The following is a 27,820-nucleotide window of genomic DNA, read 5'->3' on the forward strand; positions in this document are numbered from 1 at the left end:
CCAAAGTTGTTAGGTTTAGGCAAGTAATGAATCCTGCAGTAATCATGAAGAGTTAAAAATAGAGCAACTAACAAGCCATTTTCCACATATTCACTGAGATCTACATAGAAAATCTTTATGAAAGCATGAGCACTGGTTGCATCGCTGACTCTCACAAACTATGATGCCTTGAGATAAAGAGAAATAAAATACAAGAGAAATCTCTCTAGTATCGAGTCCTGATTCCTTACAAATTAACATACATTTTTTTCAGTGACAAGCACTGCTCATTATTTTGGCCCTGTCTCTCCACCAAAATCAGCTTCATAAGCTGTTATCATTCCAACTTAAAACAAACAAACTCAAACTCTTAAAATATTGTATATGGAGTTCTGGATTCCATAAACAAAATACATAACAATTTCATATTCTTGCTACGAAAGATCAACTAGAAAATATGAATGTTTATGAATAAACAAAACCACAATTTATACATTATATCCATACTGATAAAGATCTCTGTGTTAGTGGTGAATTCAACATCTTTAGATAGAGTTCAACTGGTGAACAATATTCAATTGCATTTTAAAGAAAATTCCAGTTTAAAAAATCCTAAGTAATTTCATACATGGCAGACCAACAGTCTAAAGACAAATCTCAAATAAAACTGTACAACATTTGCTTCAAATCTACCTACGCCCAAAAGGCACTTAGTGGTTTAAGTGTGCAAATTGCTTCTTAGAAGAAACAGTGTGCAAACAGAGCCTGTTTCATTAGCTCTGCATTCTTTAGTCATTTCCTGCAGAATATTGCCATTAAATGGTGCCTACGGTGTAAGACTTTAAGGGACAGAAGACAGTCAGTCCACAGAATCACAGATGTCTTTCACTTTCTGGTTGAAGTCTTCAGGCTGATCAGCATACACGTAATGACCTGCACCAAGGATAGCCTGGAGGACAAAGGTGAAGAAACAGGTCAAAAGGACAAGAATGCCATAAACGCATAAATAAATACTGAAATTGGTGAGGAATATTCCTCCTCGAAATGAATATCCCAAACTTGGCTTCTACACACTGCTACACTATTACTTGGAAAGAGCAATTCTAAAACTGAATCTGATCTATTGCACCCAGTGTGTGTTAATGGAGTTAGAACAACTGCTGCCAGGAGGTGGTACCATACAACCAACAAAAGACTCCAAACATAAGGAAAAACAAATGTTTGTTTCACCCGTCGAAGGAACTCTGCTAAACAGGAATAAAGAGTAAAACCATTGCCTTTTCAATTGCACAACTTGTTGAAAAGAAGATTCAGGTAAACACAAGCCACTGCAAAACAAACCGAGGAGAACATACTGTACATATCAAATTTCTGAACAACTCTCATCTCTTTCATTCTCTGCTCACGCAGTTCTGCAAAGCAGCTTGCTAGTTCTGCAAGTGTTCGGAGAAGAGACAGCATCTAAACATTTGTATTCCCTTATTATTATCAAAATTATATGGAAAACACTAAAGAACATACTAGGATAAAGGATTACCAATTCAGAGGCTTACATTGCTGAGGATTCCCAGCCTTGTGGAAGCAGACTTCAGTCCTCCCAATGAAGTAGTATTGCGTAAAGCAGGGAAAAGTTAAATCCAAATGATGCAATATATGGGGGAAAATATCCCATATTTCTGGTCTAGATTATTTCACTGCAAGTGTGTAAAAAAACTAAGGGCTTAAGTAACCACACACATTGTGTTACTGCATACCACAACACATTGTGGCTACTGCATTTCTGCTAAAACTAGCATGAAGCAAGTAATCATCATACTGTAGATCAAAGGTACTTGACTATTTTAATCTTATAGTCAGTTTGAGGTTAATTTGTATTTAAATCTACTTTTCTCCTCTCCCCATTAAAACACTTCCTCTTAAGTCACTAAATGGAAGCACACTGCTTTAAGTACGGCCAATTTATAAAAAACAAGAACAAATCAAAGTAAAAAGTAATCTAAATAATGTACAATAAAGCCCTGTGCACTCTAGGAAGTCTCATTCTCAGTGGAACCCCTTTGCTCCTACGGTGCTGTGAGTGTCTTTCAGTGTCTCTATAATTTCCACCACTCCAATTTACCTTTTACAATCTGCATTCAGCTTAAAATTTTAACTTGGTGTACAATGAAGTTTTCTACAGCACCGTCTAAAAGCCACTGAGCAGACTGAAGAGCCTCCCAAATGATACATGTTTATCCTAGTTATGCATGGTATGATTCTTAATAATGGTTTTTTGTTACAAGCTAATTCTTGGATTAAGCAGTAAAGTAGCACTTTCAGATCTGGATGTTTGCATTTATGAAATGCATTTATGCTCTTTAACATGCGTAAGTAGCTCAGTAACAATGTCTTTTCTCCATGATCCAGCTCTGATGTCAGCTATATCAAGATTACAAAATTTTATTTCAATGACTTGTCAAAGTTAGTATCACATTATATATTTCTGTGCAGTTAGGACTAGACATCAGCAAGAAGGCAGCTGGCACACTCAGACATTTTATCACAACATTGGAACATACATGTATATTCAAATATCATGTCTGGCAGATATGACAATGCATGAGGAATACTTCCAAAATGGTTTGTTTTCATAGGAATCAACAAAAACACAGTGTGCACACTGTATTGAGTTGCAGGCACGCACGTTTGAAATGACAATGTCATACCTCTAAATAAGAATGCATTAGCTCCAAAGACACCATCATATTTTTTTGTAATGACTTAAAGAAAGATGCTTCCAAGAATCTAAGCAACAGGTAACAACCACCTTCTTAACAGAAAAATTGAAGTATTACACAAGCTGGTTAAAACACTTTCTGAGAGCATCCTGATTATGCTGTACGTATCTGTAGATACTCAGACTGCTATGGTTTAAAACAGACAGACAAAAACGTAGGTAGTTACCAGTCACCACACAAACAACTTGTATTAGCATGCTAGAGCAAAAAAAAAAAAAAGTAAAGTAGAAAAGTGATCTTGTTCAAAGACCTTCTAGAGCTCTCTTATCTTTTCTTACTCTGAAAAAACAGACTTCTGTCTGTTTTAAATTTGACCTAAAATCTGTTTCCTCTTTTTCTGTTAAAGAAATCAGAAGTTATTACCCCAGTCCATAAATCAAAGAGCTATCATTTCCACACTTGGTATAAAGATCCCACAAATAAGCTTTGAACAAATTCACACAACAAGCTAAGCAACTGCTTAAAAAGTGAACTTACTATTGTCTTCACATATGACTTTGGTCTCAGAGACTGGATAGTGCTGCCAGAATTGCCATCTATGCATGAACGTGCTCCATAAACCACGGTGATAGGAATGTCTTGATCCATTTGTGGAATCCGTTGCAGCATTGGCCTTTTTGCCCATCCATAAGGAATAGTCATGTTCTTGAAAGCTGTTTCACCACTTCAAGACAGAGTACAAGTAATTAAATTTCCATTATACCTGTCTTTTGTCTTCTCCTTTCCCTATGCCTGCCTATGAATTTAATTTAATGTGCCTTTTGATAATAGAGCCAGAACAGTGCATGAGGATGGGACTTCTGATTGTTAAGGAATACGGGTTTGCAAGCAATTTTCAATATAGGTTTTTTTTTTTTTTTTTCAGTACAGGGTGACAACAACAACAAAAAAACGAGATGCCAATTTTTAGAAGTTTTTAAAGAAAAAATTTTATTAACTAAACTGTAACAACTTTTGGTTAAAAAATAGCACTCAAATTCTCAGAACTAAAACATCGGTAGCTGGAAAGAAATAGTGAACTGTGACAGCTTCTACATCTATCAGTTTCTGAAATTCATAAAAAGGGCAAAGGTATTTTTTGTCTTTACTCAATACAGTAAATGTTACAATTAAAAAAAAAAAAAAAAGTGTGTACCCTGTTGCCATGACCACTGGAGGAAGCAGAAGGCCATCAGTAAGACTTCAAAACACACACTAGGAAACTCGCGCTCACCTGGGTGACTGCACATTGCAGTGGTAGATATATTCAGTCACAGTGTTATCATCAAACATCGATGCATATTTTCGTTTGAAATCTGGTCTTAAACGCTGAACAAGGCTTAGACCTGTCAAAACAGAAAACGCTATTATAGGAGGAGTTGGCAGAGAAAACTCTGTCAGACTGCTGAACACATTTCTTTACAACTCTTCAAACACCTCCCTTGAAATTTGTGGCTAACTCTGATGACTTCTAAAGCAACACTTTATTTCACCACTTGCAAATCTTAGGAAAATATGTGGCAAATAGGAACTAAACATAATTATTCTGAAGGACTTTATGTTGCCCCAGAAGAGGGACAGTTCAATCCCTACTGAATACACAAGGGGAATATTGCTGAATGGCCACTATGGCAATAGAAGAAACATGCAAAGGGGATCAGCAAAAGGACTAAGCAGATAAATTTTTAACAAAAATGCACTCTTGCATGACACCAGTGCTTCCCTTTTCCTTGCTCTGGCAGCACTGGGTATACCAAAAGCATTCAGCCTTTCAGAATCAAAAGGCATTTTGGTTCTGAAAAAAGCTAGGCTGTTTTTCTCTAAATACAAGTCTGTACTCCTCTTCTACATAAGTGTTTTTTTTTTTTCTGAAGCTAGTTCATTTAACTAACATTTAGGTGAAAGAACAGAAGTCCATGCTGAAAAACAGGTGTAGAAATTTTGACATGAGTACAAGACATCGGTGGTGGACTCGGTAGCACTGATAGTTGGTCTTGATGATCTTACGGGTCTTTTCCAACCTAAATGATTCTACAATTTTATGATTCTATAAAATAAAAGATTCAACCTAGGAAAGTTATTGTTTATAAAATAAAGCTCCAACCTCTCTCAACAGCCAAAGAAAAGAGGCGGTTTCAAAGTTTCAAAGGCCAGTTAAGCTCCCATTCTGAATCACTTCCTTAAGAAATATGTCTCCTCTAACTGACCAGATAGATCTTTAGGACAAGAGCCTCACAAAAGACCAGTCATAGTCTGAGAATATTATCCACCTCTGCAGATGTTGGCTCACAGTTTACCAGTTGAGTTTATCCACTGAAAATACTGTTGTTAATCTGTGCAATTACGATGATGTCACTTCTTCCCACCTGTTGCTGGCCACAGGCCTGGCACTATTTACATAGACCGTGTCATAGTAATCTACGCTTTTGTAATCTTGGGATTAGATTATTGCAACACTCCCTTATGTATGCTTTAAATCAATTTAGAAAATAAATACGCTGCAAGAGAAAACAATTTGCTTATGAAACAGAGATTTACTTTCTGAAGCGATGAAGATTTTGCAAACATTCTGCAGTTTGCTCCACTACCTACACTTTCTCTACAGTGAGTTCAACTGCCAGACTTTTGTCTTTTTCTGAAAATAAACTAACTGGAAACCCCTCAAAGAAAAAGATCTCTCAATTCTCTTTTTCAGGTTTAGGTACTTGCCTTCAAGTCTGATTAAATATCCATGTGATACAATTGTGATACCCCAGATAACCCCAGCCACGTGCAAGTGTCTAACTCAGAACTTGGAGCAAGAACAACCAGCCTTCTGTTGAGGATCAGACAGCTGTGCCTACCCAGCAGTTCAAGCACATGTGAATGCAGAAGGAAACTTGTATTTAGTTCAACACCTTTACTGGGTTGGGTTTGATGCCCATCTCACAGCAATGTTTAAGCTACCCTTCCCTAAGAAATACAAATCACTTAATTATACATTAAGTTAACAATAACAAACTTTTTGATCAGCTGGAATGAGAAATAGATGGAAAATTTTGAAAAGCAGTGCTCTCAACTTCAACTTGTAAGCAAGGCTATGCTGGGGATACCTGGACACAGAGGGTCTGTTTCCACAGCATGGTTTTAACTGGGTTTACTTCCTGTGGGAGACAACTTCAGCTTTGAATTCTTTCAAGTGGATTGATTTATGCATACATTTGTTACTGGATAAACTGCATTCAATCTGTGCTTATCACTCAATATTCTTCAAGTTTTTCTGTTAACCAGATTAGAAGATTTCTAAAGTACAGAACACTCCTTGTCAGAAAGGCTAATTTTGTAGTCCTTCCAAAAACAGCTCAATATTTCAGCTTACTTAAATTTATATTCTACAGAAAGAGATATAGATATAAGAAACAGATGTGGTTTCAACAAGGCCTAGAAATGCCACTTGTTTCTTTTCAGACTGAACAGTAAAAATGACGGTGAGGTGATCTGAAAGTTATAAATAACTTGTAAGGGGTCTGAAGGATATCTTTTTCCTAGCCTCCCTAGGTGATACTTTGGTAATGGAGAGAAATGAACAGATTACCATCTAACCTCTAGTAGGAAAATATGATGAATTTAAAATTTGATCATGCCTTTCTCCCTACCCTCTCTATATACCAAATCTGTAGTATTCTCATCATCTCTACCTAGTCCTAGTACGAGGGTTTATAGAATTTATCTGTCTCATCAGAGCTGTTGAAGAGACATAAAAATAGGAAGGACAGATTGCTACTGTAACACGGGACACTGCTGAGACCCACAAAATTTGCTAGAGTAATAGGAAAATGGCTGATGGAAACAAAACAGTTTCAACTTGCGTTTATGAGAAACTGCAGCCTAATGTTAAGCAAATTTGGAAACACTATTTGTTAGTCAAACTGCATCCAGAAGGGAATCTAAAAAAACTGTAACTGAAGGCAAGCAGACAACCTTCCCACCCTACTGCCTCTTTGTAAGGCTTCCCCTGACAATGTCCACGTAATCTACCTCATTACAGCTGTAGCCCACATTAGGTGCTATAAATTATCATACGATGTTTCTAACAGAAAGATCTTGTCCTCTTGTCTCTAAGAGTTTGTTTTTCCTCAAGCCCTCCCACCCTCTCCTCCAACTGTATTTTCTGCAGGTGATATGAGCTTGCAACAAAGCATATCTTAATGAGGCATCTGGTCCTTGCATATGCTTAAGGCAAACAGCAACAGTTTTAAGAATAGCTAAAACTCACCAAAGGGTCCTGCTATCCTCAGCCCAGCTAACGGATTAAACGGACTCAGTATAGCTCCTAGTGCTTTGATCCAGATTGGAATTGGTCTTTCGTGTTCAGCATTGTCAGGCCTCTCTGGAAAACCCCATGGCTCCACTAAGATAAGATGTTTGACCCTGTTGGCAGAAAAGGTTCAGAGTACATTAATTTTCCTTTGAATGAGAAAGCTGGAAACTTGCTATCTGTGTATTATGCAATCTGGTTTAGTCACTTCTGTCACAGCATCCTATTACCTTTCCAATCTTTTGCATCTGAATACTAATTAAAGAAAGATGGATTGCAACTAATTTTGTATAAAACCCAGAAACTTGGAAGCTCGTATCAAAATAGTAACTAATTATTCAACAGATACCTACTATCATATACATTTGAGAAAAAGATGAGGTTTTTTTTCTATTTTTAGAAATGGTCAGATCTATACACTTGATCTACATTATGTGAAAGAGCAGTTTAATTTGAGCAAAACAAAGGGAATGGCACCTGTTTCATGTAAGTAAACATTTAGACATCTATCACTCTTTTCCAAGCCCTTTAAGATCTCCGTTCTATGAAAAGATGCAATTTATTTGAAAAAGCAGCTTATCAAAGAAAAATTTGAACTGGGCCAGGCAGATCCAAAACAGTGGATGTTTTCTAAATGTACTGATTTTAATTCATAAAATAAACACCAGAGAGACAATTTATAAAATTATAACCCAAAGGAATCTCAGCACAGAAGGTACAGTAGGAGCCTCCAGCATACACATTAAACCAATCACTTCATGCAGTGAGTCCTCCTCAAGCAAAAAAAATATTTTGCCTTGATGGACTGGAATCTTCCATTTCTGTTTAATCCCATAATAACACCTTCTCTAACAGGACTGTCCTAGATATTGCTTATACCTGAAAAAGTGACTTTTAATCATAGTTTTGCATATTTAAGGTGATTTTGCATGCAAGCTCCATCATCTTTACTTTCTTCTTCATGTTTTCCTTCTCTTTCAAAGCCATGAGCTTAGGTATTTAATACAGCAGAGTTCTTAGTGGCTAAAACGATTTCAGAAGTGATTCTGAAGGCTATTTCTGGACTATAATCAGTTGGGAAACCAAAAATGTGTGCCTGAAATGAGGGGTTGAAAAGGATTAAGTTCACAAAGATGTTTCTGGGCTGTCAGCTCAGCCATGAGCGTATTTGCACACAGAAGCAAACAAGAATGCTAACAGAGGCCAGGGTAGAATTTAACTATATAAACCAAGCAGAAGAGATTAGAGGCTAAGAAGCATAAGCCATCAGGGGCTGTTCAGGACAACTACTCGTTCTGTGCACAAACTGTTCCATTAAACATAACACAGCATATGCACACATAAAAACACAGTAAATTTTCTGTCATGTTTTGTTTATTAATAATTTCCTTCCTCCTTTTGGTAATCAATCCTAAAACATAAATTGGGATAAGGAGAAGCTGACCATAAAAATCATTCCAAAGGTAATAGTCCAGAAGTCACAATATCTGAAAATCATGACTCCTACATTACTCAGGAATATTCCAAATCAGAATCTTTTTGGGTTAACATCCTCAGATGTCCCATGCACAATATGGTACAACATAGTAAGTTAATGAATCATCTAAGCTTGGAGAAACTGATCGCCTTTCCTAATGATATGTAACCAGAATCCCTTAAGCCTCTAATGAATTGTTAGATAATCTGATTGAAAGCTGTGCTATATTTATCACTTGATTCAATACTGCCTTAAGATCTTATCGGTCAGTGTGATAATTTGATGGTGTTAGCTTAATTTCAACAAAATATTAGAAGTGTGAGAGCACAAAACACCCTCAAATAAATTAACTCCAGCATGAAAACACAGAAGTGTTGCTTTCAGTGTAAGTCATCAGAAGGCTGAAATGATATCCCACCCCACAGGGGTGGCACAGTGCCATTTACAGATTCTCCAGAAGAAGGGGTAAGAAACTTGGAAGCAATCCCTACAGGCAATTACCTTCAGTCAGTTAAAAGTTGCTTTACACCCAAGTGGATAAGAGGTTTACGCTCTTATCCTAAGTGTTTTAGGAAAAAAAATATGCATGGATTTACTTCAAAATCTTCAAATGAGAGAGAAAGGTGTACATACGGTATATATTGATACTAATGTAAAAAATTTATTCTGTGTAGTATAGAATCTGATATACGATGTGAAAAATGGACTTATGTTCACATCTTTTAGCAGAAGTCCACTATGCCTATCTAGATAAAAACAATGTCCTTTCTTGACACAGAACGACCTCACTCCGTGGGATCCTCACTCACCACTGCCTATGTAAGTAGGCTACAGTGAAAAAGAGACAAATTATGAGCTCTGAGTAAAGAAATGAATTAGCTGTCCACCATGATGTGGTAAAGAAAAAGCTGATGTGATGTAGTTAAAGCACTGCTGCAGCAGGACTGTTCTTCAAAGAAGAAATACGGAGTGGCATACAGACAGTTAAAACAAACAGCCATTAAAATTATTTTCATATCGTCCCATCGGCACCAGGCTGCAAGCCTTTACACATACTGGCAGAATTTCATTCAGAAGTTTCACTGTTATCCATAATAATGGCACATTTGGCAGGAATAGGTGTACTGTTTGTTTTCACAAACCAAGGTTTGATCAGAGATGTCTCAAAGCATTCACACACAAATATGATCTTTGCTATTTAGCCTTATTATGTGGCAAGAGGGTACTGAGCAAAAAGCAAAAAAGCTGAAGGAAATAAACAAAAGAAACAAGTTTACTAATCTGCTTACTTCTATTCATCTGAAAACAAAGCACATGATTAATACTCTTTGCTTAAAATTCATTATGAAGCTTTTCTTAATTTTTACATACCTTGATGGGTATTTTAATGAGTAAGCAGCAGCCAGGAATCCACCCAGGTTATGTCCAAGCAAAATCATTTTTTCTAACCCCATCTCCTTTCTCCACTCTTCTATGGATTCCACAAACTGATTTTCTGCTTCCCGAGCATCAGTATCAAAGTGTGGTCTACTGCTTCGTCCAAATCCCAAGAGGTCGAAAGCATGAACGGTCCTGTTTTCACAGAGTTCTTCAAAATTGAGAGCCCACATTCCAACACCTCCTCCAAATCCATGGAGCAGAACAAGTGGAGTTTTACGTGAAAGGTCTGGAGAGAACGTCAGTGTCCATATTTTGTTTCCATTAGCTAGATACACATACCGTTTATTGTATGTGCTTGTAATACCTGGAAAACGAGAGGGGAAAACAAATGGCACTGTTAGGCATGACTGGTAAACTTCAAAGAACCACCTATCAAAACCACCATTAGAAATAGAATCTCCCTTTCAAAGTAGAGCCTACAGACAAGTATAATAAATAAGGGAACAAAGAACATCTATTTCTAAATCTGCTAATTTCAGCAGAATGCAGAAGTTGTATTGAAAATCTTCTCTGATTAGTTTAATGGAAATGTATAGAAAATCTCATTATAGCCATAAACCTGACTTACATTTTAGCATTTTGTCCTCAGCTTCTTTAAGGTGCAGTAGTGATGTGGGGCACCACGCAGGAAGCCAGCTGAACAACCATCCTAACCTGTAACAGCAACAGAGAATGTAAAGTCCTTGAACATGACAACCACGTTCTGCACCATGTAATGGTTTGAAGAAATTTCTTTCACTGCTCTTCTTAAAAGAACCCATGTCTTCTGCATGTCCTACAGGACAGCAGGGAGCCATAGGAGGAAACATACTTTCTCTTGACTTCTACCAAGTGGTGCAACGATCGGGGGTGTTCTTCAAATAGCATGCTGTCCCTCCCCTGTCTGTACTTTATCAGAGTGTACTCGTCTATCTCCGTCAGAGCGGAGAACTGCTTTGAGAACCTGGAGACAGGAGTCCTCACACTGACCCCAGAAGTTTGGCAGGAAATAAAGCACAATCATTGGGGTTTCCATGCTCCTCTCAAGTTCCCCTGGAACTCCGCCTGTACACACGCTTCCTGGCACGAACCCACTATTTACAGAAAAGCAACCTGCCAGCTTAACCCGAACTAAGGTGCAGATGCTAAATAAATTTTTAAAGTGAAAAATAAAGAGGCTTATTTTAGCAAAACAAAACGCTAGGGTCTTCATTACAAACTTAGAAACAAAGTCACAGAGGAAAATTAAGCAGCAAATTCCAGCACCCCTCACAGAAGTTCCTTTTCCAGCTGTCACTTGCTATCTCTGTAGTACTCTCTTGACCATGAGAGCAGGAGAATGACTCAGCAAATAGTGGCTAATTTTTCCCTTTTTATAACATGGAATCCTCCTTCCCCTCATCTGACTTCAGAGTGGCTCAGACTGCCTTTCAGCACAAAGGTTGCTATGTAGGACCTTGAACTACTCCTCGTGAAGAAGAGGATGAGGACACCAAGCTCACACTCCATTTTCTTTCTTTAGTGCTTTCTTTCCTACACTGAATTGCTTTCCAGTCAGTCACAGTATTTTCAGGATTGTGTGTGCTGCAAGTATTAGTTGGCCAAAAATCAATGATAAAGACTGTAAGATTACCGATGTCCAATTCTTCAGCCTTTTCACAATGCACTGATACCAAATTAGTGACTTGGCCCTGCAAGTTCCATTCTCCCACATGTCAGAAGAGGATTACTTAAGGTAATGCTACAACATGGTTTTCTGGCATGGAAGAACGCACAATGCAACTGCAAACAGCACTGTACTTAAAGGAATTTAGAAAGAAAAAAATCCATACTTGATCATAAAAGGATTCATCACCCAAGTGCCACTGTTACTCGATATTCTTTACTTTTCTGAGAAACACATTGATATCTGAGTGGTCTGTAAATAGCCTTCCTAAACCATGGGAGTGTGGGAATCACGTTGATGGCACGTGGATGGAGCACTGGCAAGGTGAAGGCTGTGCGTTTGCCCAGATGCCTCCTGCAATCCATGAATGAATGGAGAGCCAAGATTTGCTGGCACATTAAAATAGACATCTAACATTTTTATGAGGTGAAGGCTGGCTCCTGTCAAGAGCAACTTCACCAGGAAAAAAACGTCAATTTTGAGTCTAACAACATTATGGATTGCTCTGGTAATTTATTAAACATTAATTATGCTGCCACCCTTTTAAGGATACTTTTCAGCAGTGTGCTGAACTACATATCCACATTCAGAATTCTCAAGTCAGAAGCACAAAATCCAGCCGCTATTTCCCTCAAGCCAAAACAACACCAAATATTTCTTCTCAAGGAAACCTCTGATTTAGCAAAGAAACATCTTTAATCATTTTTTTCTTTTAAGGAAACGTTTAATTTTTACATGGCAGCATGAAGATAATGCAGAGATATGCTCACAATAAAATAAAAATGAAAACTACACTCCACAATTTCAGCATGGAGGCATCTGAATACCCAAGGAAAATATTTAGAAAATTTAGAAAAAAGTTTTGGCATAGATGCCCACTCTTTCATTTTGTTAATTATCAGTACTGGTTATAAACACTGAATTTTTTACCCAGAAGAGACATTACATACATGGAAATCTTGGCAAATAAAGTTGGCAAGATGAAATTTTTGCAGATGACATCAGGTTGGCAGAAAGTGTTGATTGCCTGGGGGTAGGAAGGCCCTGCAGAGGGATGTGGACAGGCTGGAACAATGGGCTGAGGGGCAGTGGGATGACGTTTAACAAAACCAAGTGCTGGGTCCTGCACACTGATCACAGCAACCCCAGGCTGCTACAGGTTTGGAGCAGAGTGGCCGGAAGACTGAGTAGAGGAAAAGGATCTACAGGTATTGGTTGACTCTCGGCTGAACGTGAGCCACCATTGTGTCCAGGTGGCCAAGAAAGCCATCAGCATCTTGGCTTGTATCAGAAATAACACAGCCAGCAGGAGCAGGGAGGTGATCATCTCTCTGTACTCAGCACTGGTGAGGCTGCACCTCGAGTGCTGTGTTCAGTTTTGGGCCCCTCACTGTGAGAAAGACATCAAGGCCTTGGAGAGTGTCCAGAGAAGGGCAATGGAGCTGTGAGGGGTCTGGAGCACAAATCTTATGAGTGCGGCAGGGAGAACTGGGATTGATCAGTCTGGAGAAGAGGAGGCTCAGGGGAGACCTGATCGCTCTCTACAGCTGCCTGAAAGGAGGCTGTGGTGAGGTGGAGATCGGCCTCTGCTCCCAGGTAACAGCGATAGGATGAGAAGGAATGGCCTTAAGTTGCACCAGAGGAGGTTCAGGTTGAATATTAGAAAACGTTTCTTCTTTGAAAGATCAGTGCTGCACTGGAATGCACAGCCCAGGGAGGTGGTGGAGTCACACTCTCTGGAGGTGCACAAGAAACAGGTAGATGTGGTACCGAGGAACATAGTTGAGAGGGAAACTTTGGTGGTAGGTGGACAGTTGGACCAGATGATCTTAGAACTTTTCCAACCTTAATGATTCTACAATCCTTGAAACACTCCAAAAAACATTTATTTATGTAGTTCAGACTTACTATACTGGCTAAACCAAAAGAGCAAGATGAATTTCAGTTAAAACATGACAGAAAGAATTTAAGAAGGAAAGCAATTAGTTACCTGTATTTAAGACTTAATCCTTTGTTCCACTTCTCCCCCTTCAAAAAACAATTGACCCCATTGCTGGATGTTTTCCACATGCAGAAAGAAATTAAATACTTCATCTATTTAATCACTTCTCTCTATAGGCACACTCTGGCCTTTCAAAAGTACCATTTATTTTGCACATCTGTGCTAGATATGTCTCCTAAAAGCACACAAAAATGTCAACTTAGGTCATTCTTACATGACCTATCATTTTTATTACTGGATGTTAAGTTAAAATAGCTATGTATTAAAAAGAAAGAAGCAATGGTTCTTTCAAGACAGATTGCTCACCAGCAACGGAGATAAGATATGAAAGAAAACAAAGGATTCCAGCTGTAGTTTCACATTTAAAACAAGCAAGCTAACTACTGCCAGAAAAGGTAGACTCCACTTCGATCTCATCACCAGACACTCTCCTTTCTGTCTTTCTTCATAAAGAAGGAAAATGCAACAGAGGAATCTTGTATTTTGAGGAGTTAGGAAATCCACTGGGCTTAGCTGCTTTCTGCATCAAGAAGTGTGAAATAAATCTGGCAACTGTCAACCCACATTTCTATCACTTTATAGCAATTGTAAGCAGGAGTTACACATCAAATTACTCAACTGCCCATGATGGTCAGCTGTTGGCTTATTTGTATGAATAGACAGAGCCCACCACACCATTATTTGCTATGCAATGGAAAACTAACAATGGGAAAACACACCATCTGGTTTAATTAGAGAGAAACTCTGCTTAACGAAGTAAAATGTTCCTACTTTGCTGCAATGGCCAGATGGTTGTGAACTGCTTGGAACAAGACTCTGCCATGGAAGTTACATAAGACAAAAGAGATGTTTCTAACTTGAATTTTCAGTGTTAGGTAACTTACAGATAAATAGCAATCCTGCTTTGCCTCACAGGGCGTGATGCTCATTATCTCTGCTATAAATTGACTGATTTAAATGCATTTTGGCAGATTGTTTTTTAGGAAGCCCCATTCACGCCACTCTGGCCATCAGACAATCAGTGAAGGCCTCACTGAGGTGCACACAGATATTATGTGACATTTTCCCTGACACATGTGACTGAGCAGGACCCAGCACAGCATACAGTCCAAGGGAATGCCTTTCCAAACAGACAAGGCACAGCAGGCTCACAAAACCCCTAGGCTCATGGGAGAAGGCAGACCAAAGTTCCTTACCTACAGACAATACACCTGGCAAACTCTGCTGGTATGAATGGGCACAACCTCCTAAAAATCCTTACAAGCAATGATTAGGAATGCTACTACTTTTTCCTGGTTCAAACTCAATACACTATATTTCTCAAGTGTCCTTCTCTGGAGATATTAAAAATCCACCTGGACACTTTACAGTGCAACCTACTGTAGGAAACCTGCTTTGGCGGAGGGTTGGACTGCATGATCTAATCAGGGCTCTTCCAACCTCTATGATTCTGTGACAGTATTCACCTTGCAGTTTTTTTTTAAGACAGGTAGAAAAATCTTTTCATTCAAACAAGATAATTCTAATTTGAGAAAACTGTGAAAATCTTATTCCAGTCAATGAAGAAATACAGTGTAGACAAGTTTTTGAGTCACCTGTGAACTACAGTCTCCTTGACTGAGTGAATCTCATATGTAAGTGTGGTCAAGCTGCTATGACTAGAATTCAGAGGATGGTAGAACATGTCATAGCAAAGGAGGCAATTTTTCATTTATAAAACATACTCTATGCGTACAAGAATAAGAAACGATACGGATATTAAAAATAAGTAATGATTACTGCCTGTAGAAGTCTAAGGGGTAAAGAATCATTTACTATTGCGTAAAGGATAATACTTCTTTCTCTCTGCTGCTTGACTGTTAATTTGAATCAAGTATTTGCTGTCAGAGCACTGCTTAAACTGCCTGAGGGGAACTTTCATAAGAACTGAGCACCAAGTGCAGGCAGAGGCACAGTAAGTGCGATCCACCCATCCACCTCCATGAATCAGGTCAAATCAGATGACAAATGTGGCAAACAGGCAACTCAAACGTTATCATTCCATCAGCTAGATTAAGTCTATTGAGTTTGGTGAGAACCAATCATATGCAAGACTGCTGATGGATTTGTGTCCAGTTAGAAATTCAGTGAATTCCTCAGAAAGCTCATGTAAGCTTAACTAATGCTGCAGGACTGTAAACATGTACTGTTGTGCTGAGGTGTGCACTAAAAACAGCTGAGTCCACGTGACTCCTAGCTTCTATGGCAAATTGCAAAAATGAAGCTCTACCATATGAAAGGTACTCAATGACTGTTCCAGCAATTGTTGTCCAAAATTATCTGGAAGATATACACAGAAACAGCTCACTCACTTTTCAACCTTGTAATGTAGCTACTCCTGTTAGTTAGGTGTATTAAGCTTAAAAACATTCAAGAGAGGCATTCTTCCCAAGTACAACACTGTTGGAAGTCTACATTTGAAAATGGGAAAATAAAATTCTGTGAGAGAACACCATGAAATCAGAGTTAAGCAATGCCATTTGCTAAAGGATTTGTCAAAAATTACTGACTCGCTGAGAGATCTTTCAACAGTGTTGAATATAAAATCTACTTCTTGCTACCAATTTTGAAATTACTAAGGTAATTAAAACACCCAGTACTAATCAGAAAACAGGCACTAAGATATATATCAGCAACAGAAGCGTACAGAACAGTTTTGTGTCATTAATATCATGAAAATTCCACCAGGAAAAAGAGTCAGAGCTCAGCATTTACAACAATTACACAACAATTCACAAAGGATCAAAGGAATGTAGCTAAATGCCAGAGCAGAGCTGCATATCTATTTTTGTCTTGCAAGAAATGAACATATTTAGTATTTTTAATAGATTTTCTGCAGACAATGTTGTGAACTACCAAGGTTTTTAGCTATGGAACAAGCTCAAAAACTTAAAAAGGCAGAAACACTGAGTGAACACCCTGGTAAATTATTTCAAGCTTTACCCTTAAAGCTTATTAGATTCAAGCTGATCTTTCAAAACCCCTAACCCTCTCCTCTCCCGACTCTTAGAAGTAATTCCAGCTATGTATAAGGAAGAAAACAATATCAAATGCATGCAGACAATTTGCTATGCTGTTTCTGCCTAACATCAAGAGGAACAGCATTTGATTTTCATGCCATCCTGCCAGCATGCTCGTTATGAACATCAGTTGATTTGAGCTAGTTCCAAATTAAAAGAACTGTAACAGAAAAACAAGAGTAAACTAGTGGTAAAATCACTCAAACTGCCTCCTTCCTTCTGCACGAAGTATTTTTGAAGTACTGTGCTAGCAAAGGAATTTAGAACAGCAATTCTCTTTTCACATCTAGATATAATAAGCACCACCACTCCTTTACGTTCTCAAGTAACTTCCTCACATCGAAATACTGTACTTCAATAGAACTAGCCATGTATTTAAGTACTGTCCTGAACTGAGGTTATAGCGCTCAGGTTTTACTAGAACAAATCCTACATACTTATCATTAATCCACAAGCAACGGTCAAAGACCATTGATAATTAAAAGAAAGGAGCAACACTACTGTTCTGTTTTCGATATCATTTTAAACTGCATAGAAAAGCAACTCACCCAGCCCTTTGAAATGCTACACACTAAAGAGCCCTGCACAGAACTGAGAGATGGGCCCAAGCCACCCTCGAGAAGTTCAGTGAGGCCAAGTGCAAGGTCCTGCACCCGGGTCAGGGCAATTCCAAGCACAAATACAAGTTGGGCAGAGACTAGCTTGAGAGCAGCCCTTAAGAGAAGGATTTGGGAATATCGGATCATGAAAGACTCAACTGGAGCCAGCAATATCCGCTTGCAGCCTAGATGATCAACTGTATCCTGCGCTGCATCAAGAGAAGTGTGACCAGCAGGTTGAGGGAGGTGATGCTACCCCTCTGTTCTGCCCTTGTGAAACCCCAGCTGAAACATTCAGTTCTGGGGCCCCCAACACAAGAAGGACGTGGAGCTGTTGAAGTGGATCCAGAGTAGGGCCAAGAAGATGAGCAGAGGGCTGGTGCACCTCTTCCATGAGACATACTGAGAGAGCTGGGGCTCTTCCAGTACCTGAAGGGGGCCTACAGGAAAGCTGGGGAGGGACTTATATAAGGGCACATAGCAACAGGAGAAGGGGAAATGGCTTTAAACTGGAAGTAAACATATTTAGAATAGATAGTAGGAATAAATTCTTTACTGTGAGGAACAGTTTGCTCAGTGAGACTGAGGATGCCCTCTCCCTGGAAGTACTCAAGGCCAGGCTGGATGGGGCTGTGAGCAGCATGGTCTAGAGGGAGGTGTCCCTGTCTATAGCAGGGGGTTGGAACTAGATGGCCTTAAAGGTCTCTTCCAACCCAAATCATTCAATGATATGATTCTATTCAAATACTACAAATGGGCAAAACAGGAGTGAAAAGCAGCTACCAGTAATCACAATGGGAACAGAGATTAATGTATCACATTTAGGGTAGAGTGCCAATTTAAAATAGTCTTTCACTAAAATGCTCTAAGAATATGCTGAAGTGCAGATTATACAGGTGCTTTAGTGAAAATACCAAGAGAGACCCATTTTATTATTATTATTATTATATTTTTTTTTTTTTTGAGGAGCAGAAGGAATAAGTCTGTTTGCTGAAAATTTTCTGCATTTTCCTCAGCATCAGCAGTTATTATAAAATATATACAAATTATTATAAAATATATACATCTATGTGAGTAGGATGTGGCTTCTTCCATCATCAGCACCAAGTTTTCAGAGCATATTCTGGTTTTGGATATTAAATCAAAGCTAACAGATAAAACCTGAAACAATTCGAAGCAAAAGAAACAGTAAAGATGACACAATCAAATAGGAACTCGTGTCGAACTATCAAGAGAGAAGTAGCAGGTTGACATCTGGCTAATTTATGTCTAAGTGTTAAATTATAATACACTTCACTTCCTCATTTTGTTAATTTAATGCCTTGCAACACCAGAATACTGAGTGCTGTTTACACGACTGATTGTAGCAAAAATGAATGCTTCTTTATTATCTCTTACTGGCAATGCTGCAATTGCATTTAAAAAAAAAAAAAACAAACTTATTTGAAGTACAGAACATTTTTTTCTCTCATACATCCATTATATTCAAACCCCATCTTCTTCTCTGTTTACTCCCAGAAGAAGTTTCCTTGGATGTAGAATGTTCAACAAAACAAAAACCAAACCAAAACAAAAAAACATTGGTGAAGAATGTAATAAATCTAACTGACATGTGAAAGTACAGGAAAACCTGTTTTTAAAACCCCAGTAAACGAGTAGAAACAGAACTAGCAATTCTTTTCAACTCAAGAAAGTTTTAGAATTATTATTTATTGGAATTGTGTGTCTCTGAATCAAATGTGGTAACATTTTTCTTTTTGGTAACAATACTAAATGACTAACACTGAATATGAAATGCAAAATGTATCAGGCACTAACACTAAAATTAGGATCTCTCTAATCATTGTGGATTTACATCTGTGAGCAGGTTCCAGTTAGTTCTCCTACATAGTTTCAGATGAGCCAGCAGTCTCCTTTAGCATTTCAACAGTGATCATTTAAAATCCAGGAATATTACAGAAGCAACTCTGGTAGTAATTAAGGCAGAGCTTAAATCTTGCTACAAGGAGGACAGCTGGGATGGAGAAAAGCTAAAAGTAGAGAAGTAAGAAGCAAAACAGATATATATTATTAAAGACCAAAATAAATGTTCCTTCTGTTCAAAGGATGTATAAAAATGTAACTGTGACATTTTACTATGTATAAAGTAAAAACTATAAAGAAGAGCACATTTAATTGAAGATAAGAGAAAGTATTATGTATTATCATAAAAAAGGACTCCGGTTTCCCAATTAAAATTGGAAAAAAATAGGGAACGGGAAAATACGTTTATCATGTGAAAGCAACACACTCTGCATGTAACTGAGAACAAGATGTAGTAAATAAATATGCATTAGACTTTAACTGCAGTTAACTTCATCTAGGAAAAGTTTATCTCCAGTGCCAGTCTGTTAAGACAAGAGCAATTTCTAAAATGGGAAAGATAAAACACACTGAGACACACAGGTGTCAGCCCATCTCTAAGAAGCACCTACTTCCTGCTGGGGTTGGAAATGAAGTGAACTGGGAGACCTGAGGCCTGAATCTTGCCCCACTGCTGCTGCCAGCAGGTCACTTATTAGCATTCCCCCATTTCATCCAACAATGTGATGCTTGAAAAGAAACTACGCTTGAGAGAAACTGTTTTATGCCAAATAATTACAGAGTGCCAGCTGTTGGAGAAGTGAAGCAGTTAACCTGCAGACCTGTGCACTAATAGGGTGGGAAAAAAAGGCCTTGGCCAGGTGAGGCAGAGGATGCAAACTTTAAGGTCAGAGAGGCCATGGACAGACAGTAAAATACGACCTCAGTCAGTCTGGACTTTACTGGGCAGGGATGTCTTGGGAACAACACTAGAGATCTGGCTTCAGGAGAGCTTTAATTGTGCAACCAACAAGGAACCTTTTTTGCAGCCTTTCCTTCCTGCCCCCATGGTGCACACAGCATGTCCCTCCGTGCTTCCATTTTGTGAGCAAGAGGAACACATGCAGAACCATCAAGCACACACAAGGTACGTGCAGTAACTGTCATTGGGAGGGGCAGGCCTTCTGCATGTACAGCAGAAGTCAGATGCAGAGGCCATAACAGCAATTTGAATGAGGTGTTCCAAGGATAAAAATTATGTTCTGGTAATTGCAGACAAACATCAGGGTTTTTTTTTTTTTTTTTTAATGTTTGTTTGTTCTTTCCCCATATTCCATTTCACAAGCACAGCGATCAAAGTGATCAAAGAATACTGCAGTCCTCAGAGAAAGACCTTGAGATGCATACTGTGAAGGCAAGACTCAGAAGCAAGAATTAGGATGTGGCACGGGAACAAAGTATCAAATCCTTCAACAAATGTCTGCTTACCATTTTCATGATGTGACAAAAAAAAAAAAAAAATATTGAAGCACTGTAAGTGAGCTAAAAGGAAAGCACTTTTTCCCCTCAGATGGCACGAGCCTGCACACGAATTCTGTTTAGATGAACATCGAGCCAAAGACATTCCATGCAATTACATGTTGTGAAATTCTTGGATACTTCAGTATTATTAAAATAAAACGCTTTGAGAAGCTCTGCAGAATATTTCTAGGAAATGTAATGTATCCCAGCTCTATTTCAACAAATAGCTCATGGTAGGTTATTGCAAAATCTTGCCACATTAGGTCAGAGGGAAAAACAATACATTCCTCTTGTACTGACTGCAACTTGAACTCTGTGTCCAGAACAGCCAACATCAAAATTAGTGTAAAAATACAGAAGCAAATGTTATTACTGTCTCTATTTATATCAGCAGTACTACGCAGGACTACTGCTTACCAGAATTAACCTGAGAATGTAGATAAGGTAAAATGATAAATGATGAGCATTTTCCGGCTGTTTCAGTAATGCTGAAGTTGACCATGATGTTTAAACACACCTGAGCAACCTGAGCATTCAGGCTGTACCTCAGGCACATGTAACCTTGCTGGCTGCAGGAAAGCTGCTGCACCTGGTGACAAAGATTATGTGTGCAACACAGCTCTGCTGCTAGTGAGGACCCACACCCCTCTTCCTCCTCCACAGCCGGTTCACATCTGATAGGATGTGGCAATGACACAGCTTCAGCTGTTTTCACAAACATTGTAAGGCACATTGCATGAAGAATTTGGGCATAAATGTATAATTGAAATAAAGAAAAGAAATAAAGAAACATTTTTTTTCTCTTGGCGTCCTTCAGATATTACATAACTTTCTGCTACTTCCATTTTATTCACCCACCTACTGATGTACTCTTGCTGCCCTTCAGCTATTGCATAATCTCAACATTTAAATACTATTTAAACCTTACTGGTCAGCTTTCTAATACCTCTCATGTCAGATGTCTGCATTTCAGTCTGTCCCTGGAAACAGAGTAGTAACAAGATCCGTACATAACAAGCACCTCATAAATCTGCACCACTGCCCATCCACACTCTATCCAGCTTATCTTTTGCTTATATGCACAACTTACATAACAGCTTAAACAGGACATGGGTATGATTCTTCTTCCATAAAGAGCCACATAAAAAAACTTATATAAAAGACTACCTAAAGCACATGATTACTTCCCTCCAAACACACAAACCACACTCACACCACACTGCCCATCTCCACTCGAAAGCCAGCGCGCACTGAAGGTGGATCGTCTCACTGCACACCATTAAAACAGCTTTTACATTGTGCTCCTTTACCACAGCCGCCTCTAGGGCATGAGTTACCTATGTCAAAATCCAAGGACTGGTATTCAAGGTCTCAGGCTACCTGTTTAGATATCTCTTAGAAGTGCGCGATCCCTCCCTTCCTCCTGAAACTGAAAGAACCTTTTGTATACGTGCCACACTGCAAACACTTCAGATGTCAAAAAAATAAATATGCAAGTAAATTTAGAAAGAGCTAGGAAGATAAACATATAAAACCACTGCATTAAAGGTCTTTTTATGGACAGCTATGATATAATTGATAAGCCTTTATGTTCAGTATAACACACTAAATGTAATCAAGAAAGAAACTTCTGCTACAGTTTGCTAGCACCAACTGACCCCACTTCTTTTTTCCTTCTTCATTGTAATACCTTTCTCCTTCTCACTTCAACATATGACTGGACTTTCTCAATGGCCACAGATCCATCTGCATTTTTTTTTATTACAGTAAACATTTCTAGGACTCTATTTTCCTTTCTTTTCCATAGTCTTATATGACCCTGAGTTTTCAACTACAACACATTTGGAGCACTTTCCCACTCCACCATTCCTCACCATATTTTCTTAGAGTCATTTAAGGTCTTACCCTTAAAACCTCCTCTTTTACCCTCTTAACCTTATTCCAGAGTGACCTCATTTCATTACACAGCTTCACTGACTCACAAATCTCTCTTCTCCAGTGACCTCTCCCTTGCTGATCAACTTCTCATCTGGATCTTTCAGTGCCAGCATAAACTCAGACACTCACCTTTCCTCCCATGCCCTCTTCTCTCTGGCAGCCTATACAAATCATGGAGAAAAACCTATTCTGAAAGACTAGGGTTGCAAGAAAATACTCAAAAGTTATAAGAGAATTCAAATTTCCTCAACAAACAATTTTAATAAAAGACAAATATGAGAGGAAAAAAAAGGAGCTTCTTTAATAATTTATCAACCAAGAAAGTTCCAATTCTCTCATTAATATTCAGAAAATGTGCAGACTGCAGAGATCCTCCTGATGCAGACACGGCTCTTTTCAAAGGGACAGTTTCTACTGAGGCCTATAGGGTAAGGTCCAATCAACCCAAACAAAATAATCCAACTCTGGTGAGGCACCAGTCTTTTATCAGGCTCTGAAAAGCTTAGAGTATAGCCAAATCTTTGTAATCCTGGCAAAAGTTTGTGTCAGACAAAGATCCACAGTAATCAATAGGACACTCAATCCAGCAGCAGCTCCACAGCTGCTCACAGATCTGGATTTGTGGCCCCACTTTCATTTCCACCAGACTACAGCTCTGCTCACTGACAGGTACAGTAATCCCACTTTGGTAACTCCTAGACTGCAGTTGTCATTTGACACTTGGCAAGTTTGTCCTTTTTCCACACACTTAGCAGCAGGCTTTCTAATGCTGAGTCTTCAACCTGCTTGACCCCCAGCCAGTAATACGCTAAACATAAATTAAAAGCTACTGTATAATTACTATTTTTCTCCCAGCACTTCGCATTTTCTTCCTCAGCTGTAAGGAATGCAGCCAGATGACTGACAGAGCTAGTAAGATTTTTTATAAGGGATTTCTGTCATAACAGATGAGTCAGTCAGATAATCACTGAAGAAGAATGAGATGTTCAGTGACAGGAAGCTCCAGGCAAGTCACTAAGAGTGTACATTCTTTGGTAACAGTACATCAACAGTACCTGTACAGGTTGCATCAAGCACACATAACACACCTTAATCTGGTGGTCAGGCCTGGTGGTGACGGTGGGAACCACACCAAGTGCTATACTTTGTTGTTGGTGGGAGCCAATGTTTCCCAATTGGAAAGGAACCACTAAAAGAATTCAGTGATGCTTAAAAAGAGGGGGAAAGACCTTCTGTAGCTTTCTGGAGTGCAATGGTGTTATCTTTTATCGTAAGGAAGAGCGGAGCAAATAACCCTTACCGTGCAGAGTCCAACCTGTGCTATTTAAACCTTGTTAAACTGTGAAAACAAGCTAGGGCCCAACTTCATGCAAAGATGTTGGCCAACACTGTGGCTTTCCAGCAGCTGTGTGCCAGCAGACCTATCACCACATTTCCTGCTATGCTAAAGACACTTGAAAGGGGGTAGGTAAGTGTACCAGCACATCTACATCTAGTAGAGTAATCATCTACTTCTATATGCTAGACTGTTCTATTCTATAACGTGCTAATGAAGCCTCTGGAGGGGACACTGAGAGGAGATTCTTCCTCGTGCAGGGACAGGGCATGCACTGCCATGATCATTTTGTAAGAGAGATCTTCCTAATAACCACAGACTTTTCCATCCCAAATTCATGCAAGGTTAAAAGAAATCAAGCAATCTTATGGACACCTGAAAACCTCACATACACGCTTTCAGATGAGCACACAAATATAATGCAAAAGGCACTAAGCACTGAAGCTATGATAGACACGACCCTATCACTGAAAAGACAAAAGCATAAAAGAGGAAGCACCCATTCTTTCAACTTCTTCCTGCACACGCCTCTTACTGCATGCACACTTACGCTTTCATTGTCTCTGTAAAGACGGAGGCTGTAGGTCCCAGACCTGCTGGGGGACAGGCCTTTAGAAAGAGCCCCCTTTCACCAAGGAAAGAAAGAAGAAATGGGCTTTCAGCAGTCCACCTGCATTTAAAAGCTAGATGATGTAACCAGCATATGCTTTAGTATGATACCACTGTGAGCCATCTTACTCAGAGTCAAGCATAAGTTCTATGAAACCAAATCAATCATTCTCCTTTATTTCATCAAGCAGCTCATTTCAAAACTACAGAAAGAATTCTGCATTTAGATTACATACCCGAAGAGCCAAAATGCAAACAAGTTTGAATGATAACAAAAAACTAATTGTGATTACTGGTGTTGTAGTAATACTTACAGTGTACAGTTCTTACATATTTTTCCAAGCTACTACTTTGTGAGACTACATACCACACACAAGAAAACTGATGTTTCACTAAATTATTTGTTCTAAAGAAAGTTATTACACTCATCTCAGAAGGAGAAAAAGTTATTCTGTGCAGGGTTTTATTTCCAGATATGTACATGTATTTCGTAGCTGCTAATACCAGTCATGTTATCAGCTGTAAGCAGTCCTGCCAAATTCAGTGTAAGCAAGCTCTCAACAGTAGCAAAAGAATTACTGTAGCTGTGCCTCACATGTAGGAGTCTGCTTCTGCAGCTCCCACAGAGGAGGCTCAAGGTTGTGAATAAGTTCAGGCATTGTGAGAAGGTGACACGTTAAACAAGCCATCACTTCTGCAGCGGAGGGCAAAACATTTATTTCATTAAACTTCTCATTCTACCTTAGGACAATGTCAAGATCTATAAAGTAACCGAGCCACTGCTATTCTGCCTTCACCACACTTAGGCAGTTACTAGATTTCAATGAACAGAGCACACTGTATAATGTGGTGAGTCACACTGTTTTTTCCAAGCAGATAAAATAAACTTTTTTATTATTTAGGGTATTTAGGGTATTTATTATTTAGGGTTTTTAATACATACAGTAAGCCTTCCTCTCACTGCTACAAAGCTTCAAAATCAAAAGTATTCAACATATTTCAATCATTTACAACTTTCCTCCAGATACCAAGTTTTGCTCAACCTGAGAAGTAGCAGAAATGCTAATTTTGGCTATAACTAGGAACAGGCCAAGAAGAGTCCTAACAACTCAGAGTGCTAACATTCCATCACAGTTAACGCATTTTCTGAATTCATGGAAAACAAACATTAGATTTTGTTCTTAGAAGTCTTCACTGAATTGGGAGCTCACTCTGAAAGACTCCACAACCAAGTCCTTTTAAAAGCTATCCTCCTGAGTAAAGCATGACAAGAAACTTGTCAAAATCCTCTTTGAAAACCTAGCCTATGATGTACCGTACCTCCAGATCATGCCGCGTTACACTCCCGTAACCCTGGCAGCTTACTGCAGTTTGGGGCGCTCGGCACTCCCTTAGCAGCACTCAGTACTTGGTGTGATCGTACCAGGCAGCTAATACAGTTCAGGCTAACGCGCTGAATGAACATATAAACACCGCAAGTTGAGGCAGAGCTATTTTAAGGCTCTTACTCAGAAAACCTGTAAATCATCAACAAGAGGCTTTACAAGTGAGGTGTATTTCATGAATGTGAATGGATAAGAAAGAACACAGAACCAAGAAAGGAACTGAGGTCTCAGATGTGTGACGATGCAGAAGGTATATATAAAAAAATCTGTGTTATTAAAGAAAAAGCTATTTTAAGTTTGAGGAAAGGAAGAAATAGCAGAGTTACAGACTAGGTCAAACTGCATAGTGCTGAAGAGAAAGCTTTGAAGTTCATGCTTGAAAAGAGAGCAGTGTGCATATGGTCACAAAGGCATAACAGGGAGTTGGAAAAATGCACATAGTCCAGTTCTGCTCTGACCAAGGTGGCAAAGCATCTAGGATGAAATATCAAATCCTGAGGCTGGAAAAAAAGCTAAACAGAGGAGCAGGCAGAGAATGCAGATAGTCTGGAAAGGTGATAGAATAGACATGTAACATGACAACGTGCAACCACAGCATCCTGGATATGAAGTCATGAATGCACAGCAAAATTGTCACGCCAGTTGTTAAGGAATTTTAAGCAGAATTCCTAAAAAAAAAAAAAAAAAAAAAAAAAAAAAAAAAAGGCAGAGGAAAAAGAAAAAGCAGTAAATGAGTTTGGGGAGGGGGCATTTCACACAATTGCCAATGAGATACAACATCTGATATTTGAAAGATGGAGAATTATGAAAATTTTGTATAAAAACTAGATACAGAGCACACCTACACATCTGATAGAGGGGATACAGTGCATATGTGACTGCAGCACAGTTAGACATATTCTGCTCAAGTAATTTTGGGGCTAAAACCATAAAAGAGTAAGAGACCAGCAAAGAGATGTTATGCAAATAAAGCAGATACACAGATAGGATATTCTATAGTAGGAAATAAGAGTGAAGAAAATATATTTGGGGCAATAGATGAGTACAAAAACAGCTCTGTCTTAGAAGCTGACGGATACAGAGATGTAATTCAGACACAGGGAATGAGAAGGCATACGTGTAAATAATACACGGCCAGAATCAGAGCAGGGTACTGAGGTGACGATGGAACCATTTGTACACACGGGCTAAAGACGCCGTGTGGACATGCATAACGTAAGATGTTGCGTGGGGCTATTTCACATCAGGCAGTGGGGTGACGAGCGGCTGTAATGCAGCAACACGCTGAGGTGCGAGCCAGAAGTTACACACAGCATTAAAGCCATGTCAAGCACAGGGCAGGCCGACGTGCGGCAGTTACTCTGCTTCGAGCGTATGCTGGGACAGAGAAACGAAAGGGGTTAGCGCGGAGAGCCGAGCCGGCTGTCCAGCTCTGGACGAGGGAAAGGCAGACGACCAGCACACGGCTTTGTGCGTTTTCCCAGCCGTGCCCTCGGCTCCCTCGCAGCGAGGCTCACACGGCACGCAGCCCACGGCGGCAGGCTGCCCGCACCGCGCCCGGGCGGACAGCAGGCGGGCGGACGGGCTGCGGCGGCGGGAAGCCGGCAGACATGTCCGCCAGGAGCGGGCGGGGCGGACGGCAGCGATACACGGAGAGGTACGGCCGCCTGTAGACCCCCCCACAATCCACTCACCTTTCGCTGGAGGCCTCTTCCTCCTCGGCCATGGCGACGACGGGAACTGGCAGCGGGGCGGCGGCCGGCAGCGCGGCGACGGACAGCGCGACAGCGGCGGCACCGGCCATCACGGGCCCCTCCCTCCTCCGCCTCCCCGCCCGCCGCCGTCGCCGCCTTGCGTCATCGCCACCGCCCACACCATAGAGCGGGGCGGCGCCGGCGGCTAGAGCGGTGCTCGAGGTCGCACCCAGCGGGCCCG

At 39.7% G+C, this 27,820-nt stretch overlaps 1 protein-coding gene across 1 annotated transcript; it reads right to left on the reverse strand.

Moving 5' to 3' along the window:
* Positions 1 to 838: 838 nt before the first annotated feature.
* Positions 839 to 27,611, reverse strand: ABHD5 (abhydrolase domain containing 5, lysophosphatidic acid acyltransferase). The gene is given in 7 exon segments (NM_001303226.1): positions 839 to 928; positions 3,234 to 3,420; positions 3,970 to 4,081; positions 6,991 to 7,145; positions 9,881 to 10,253; positions 10,518 to 10,603; positions 27,580 to 27,611. Coding segments are annotated over 7 exon segments (1,035 nt in total).
* Between the last annotated feature and the right edge of the window lie 209 nt (positions 27,612 to 27,820).

This window comes from Meleagris gallopavo, chromosome 6 (genome assembly GCF_905368555.1).
Source record: "Meleagris gallopavo chromosome 6, MGAL_WU_HG_1.1, whole genome shotgun sequence".
NCBI lineage: Eukaryota > Metazoa > Chordata > Aves > Galliformes > Phasianidae > Meleagris > Meleagris gallopavo.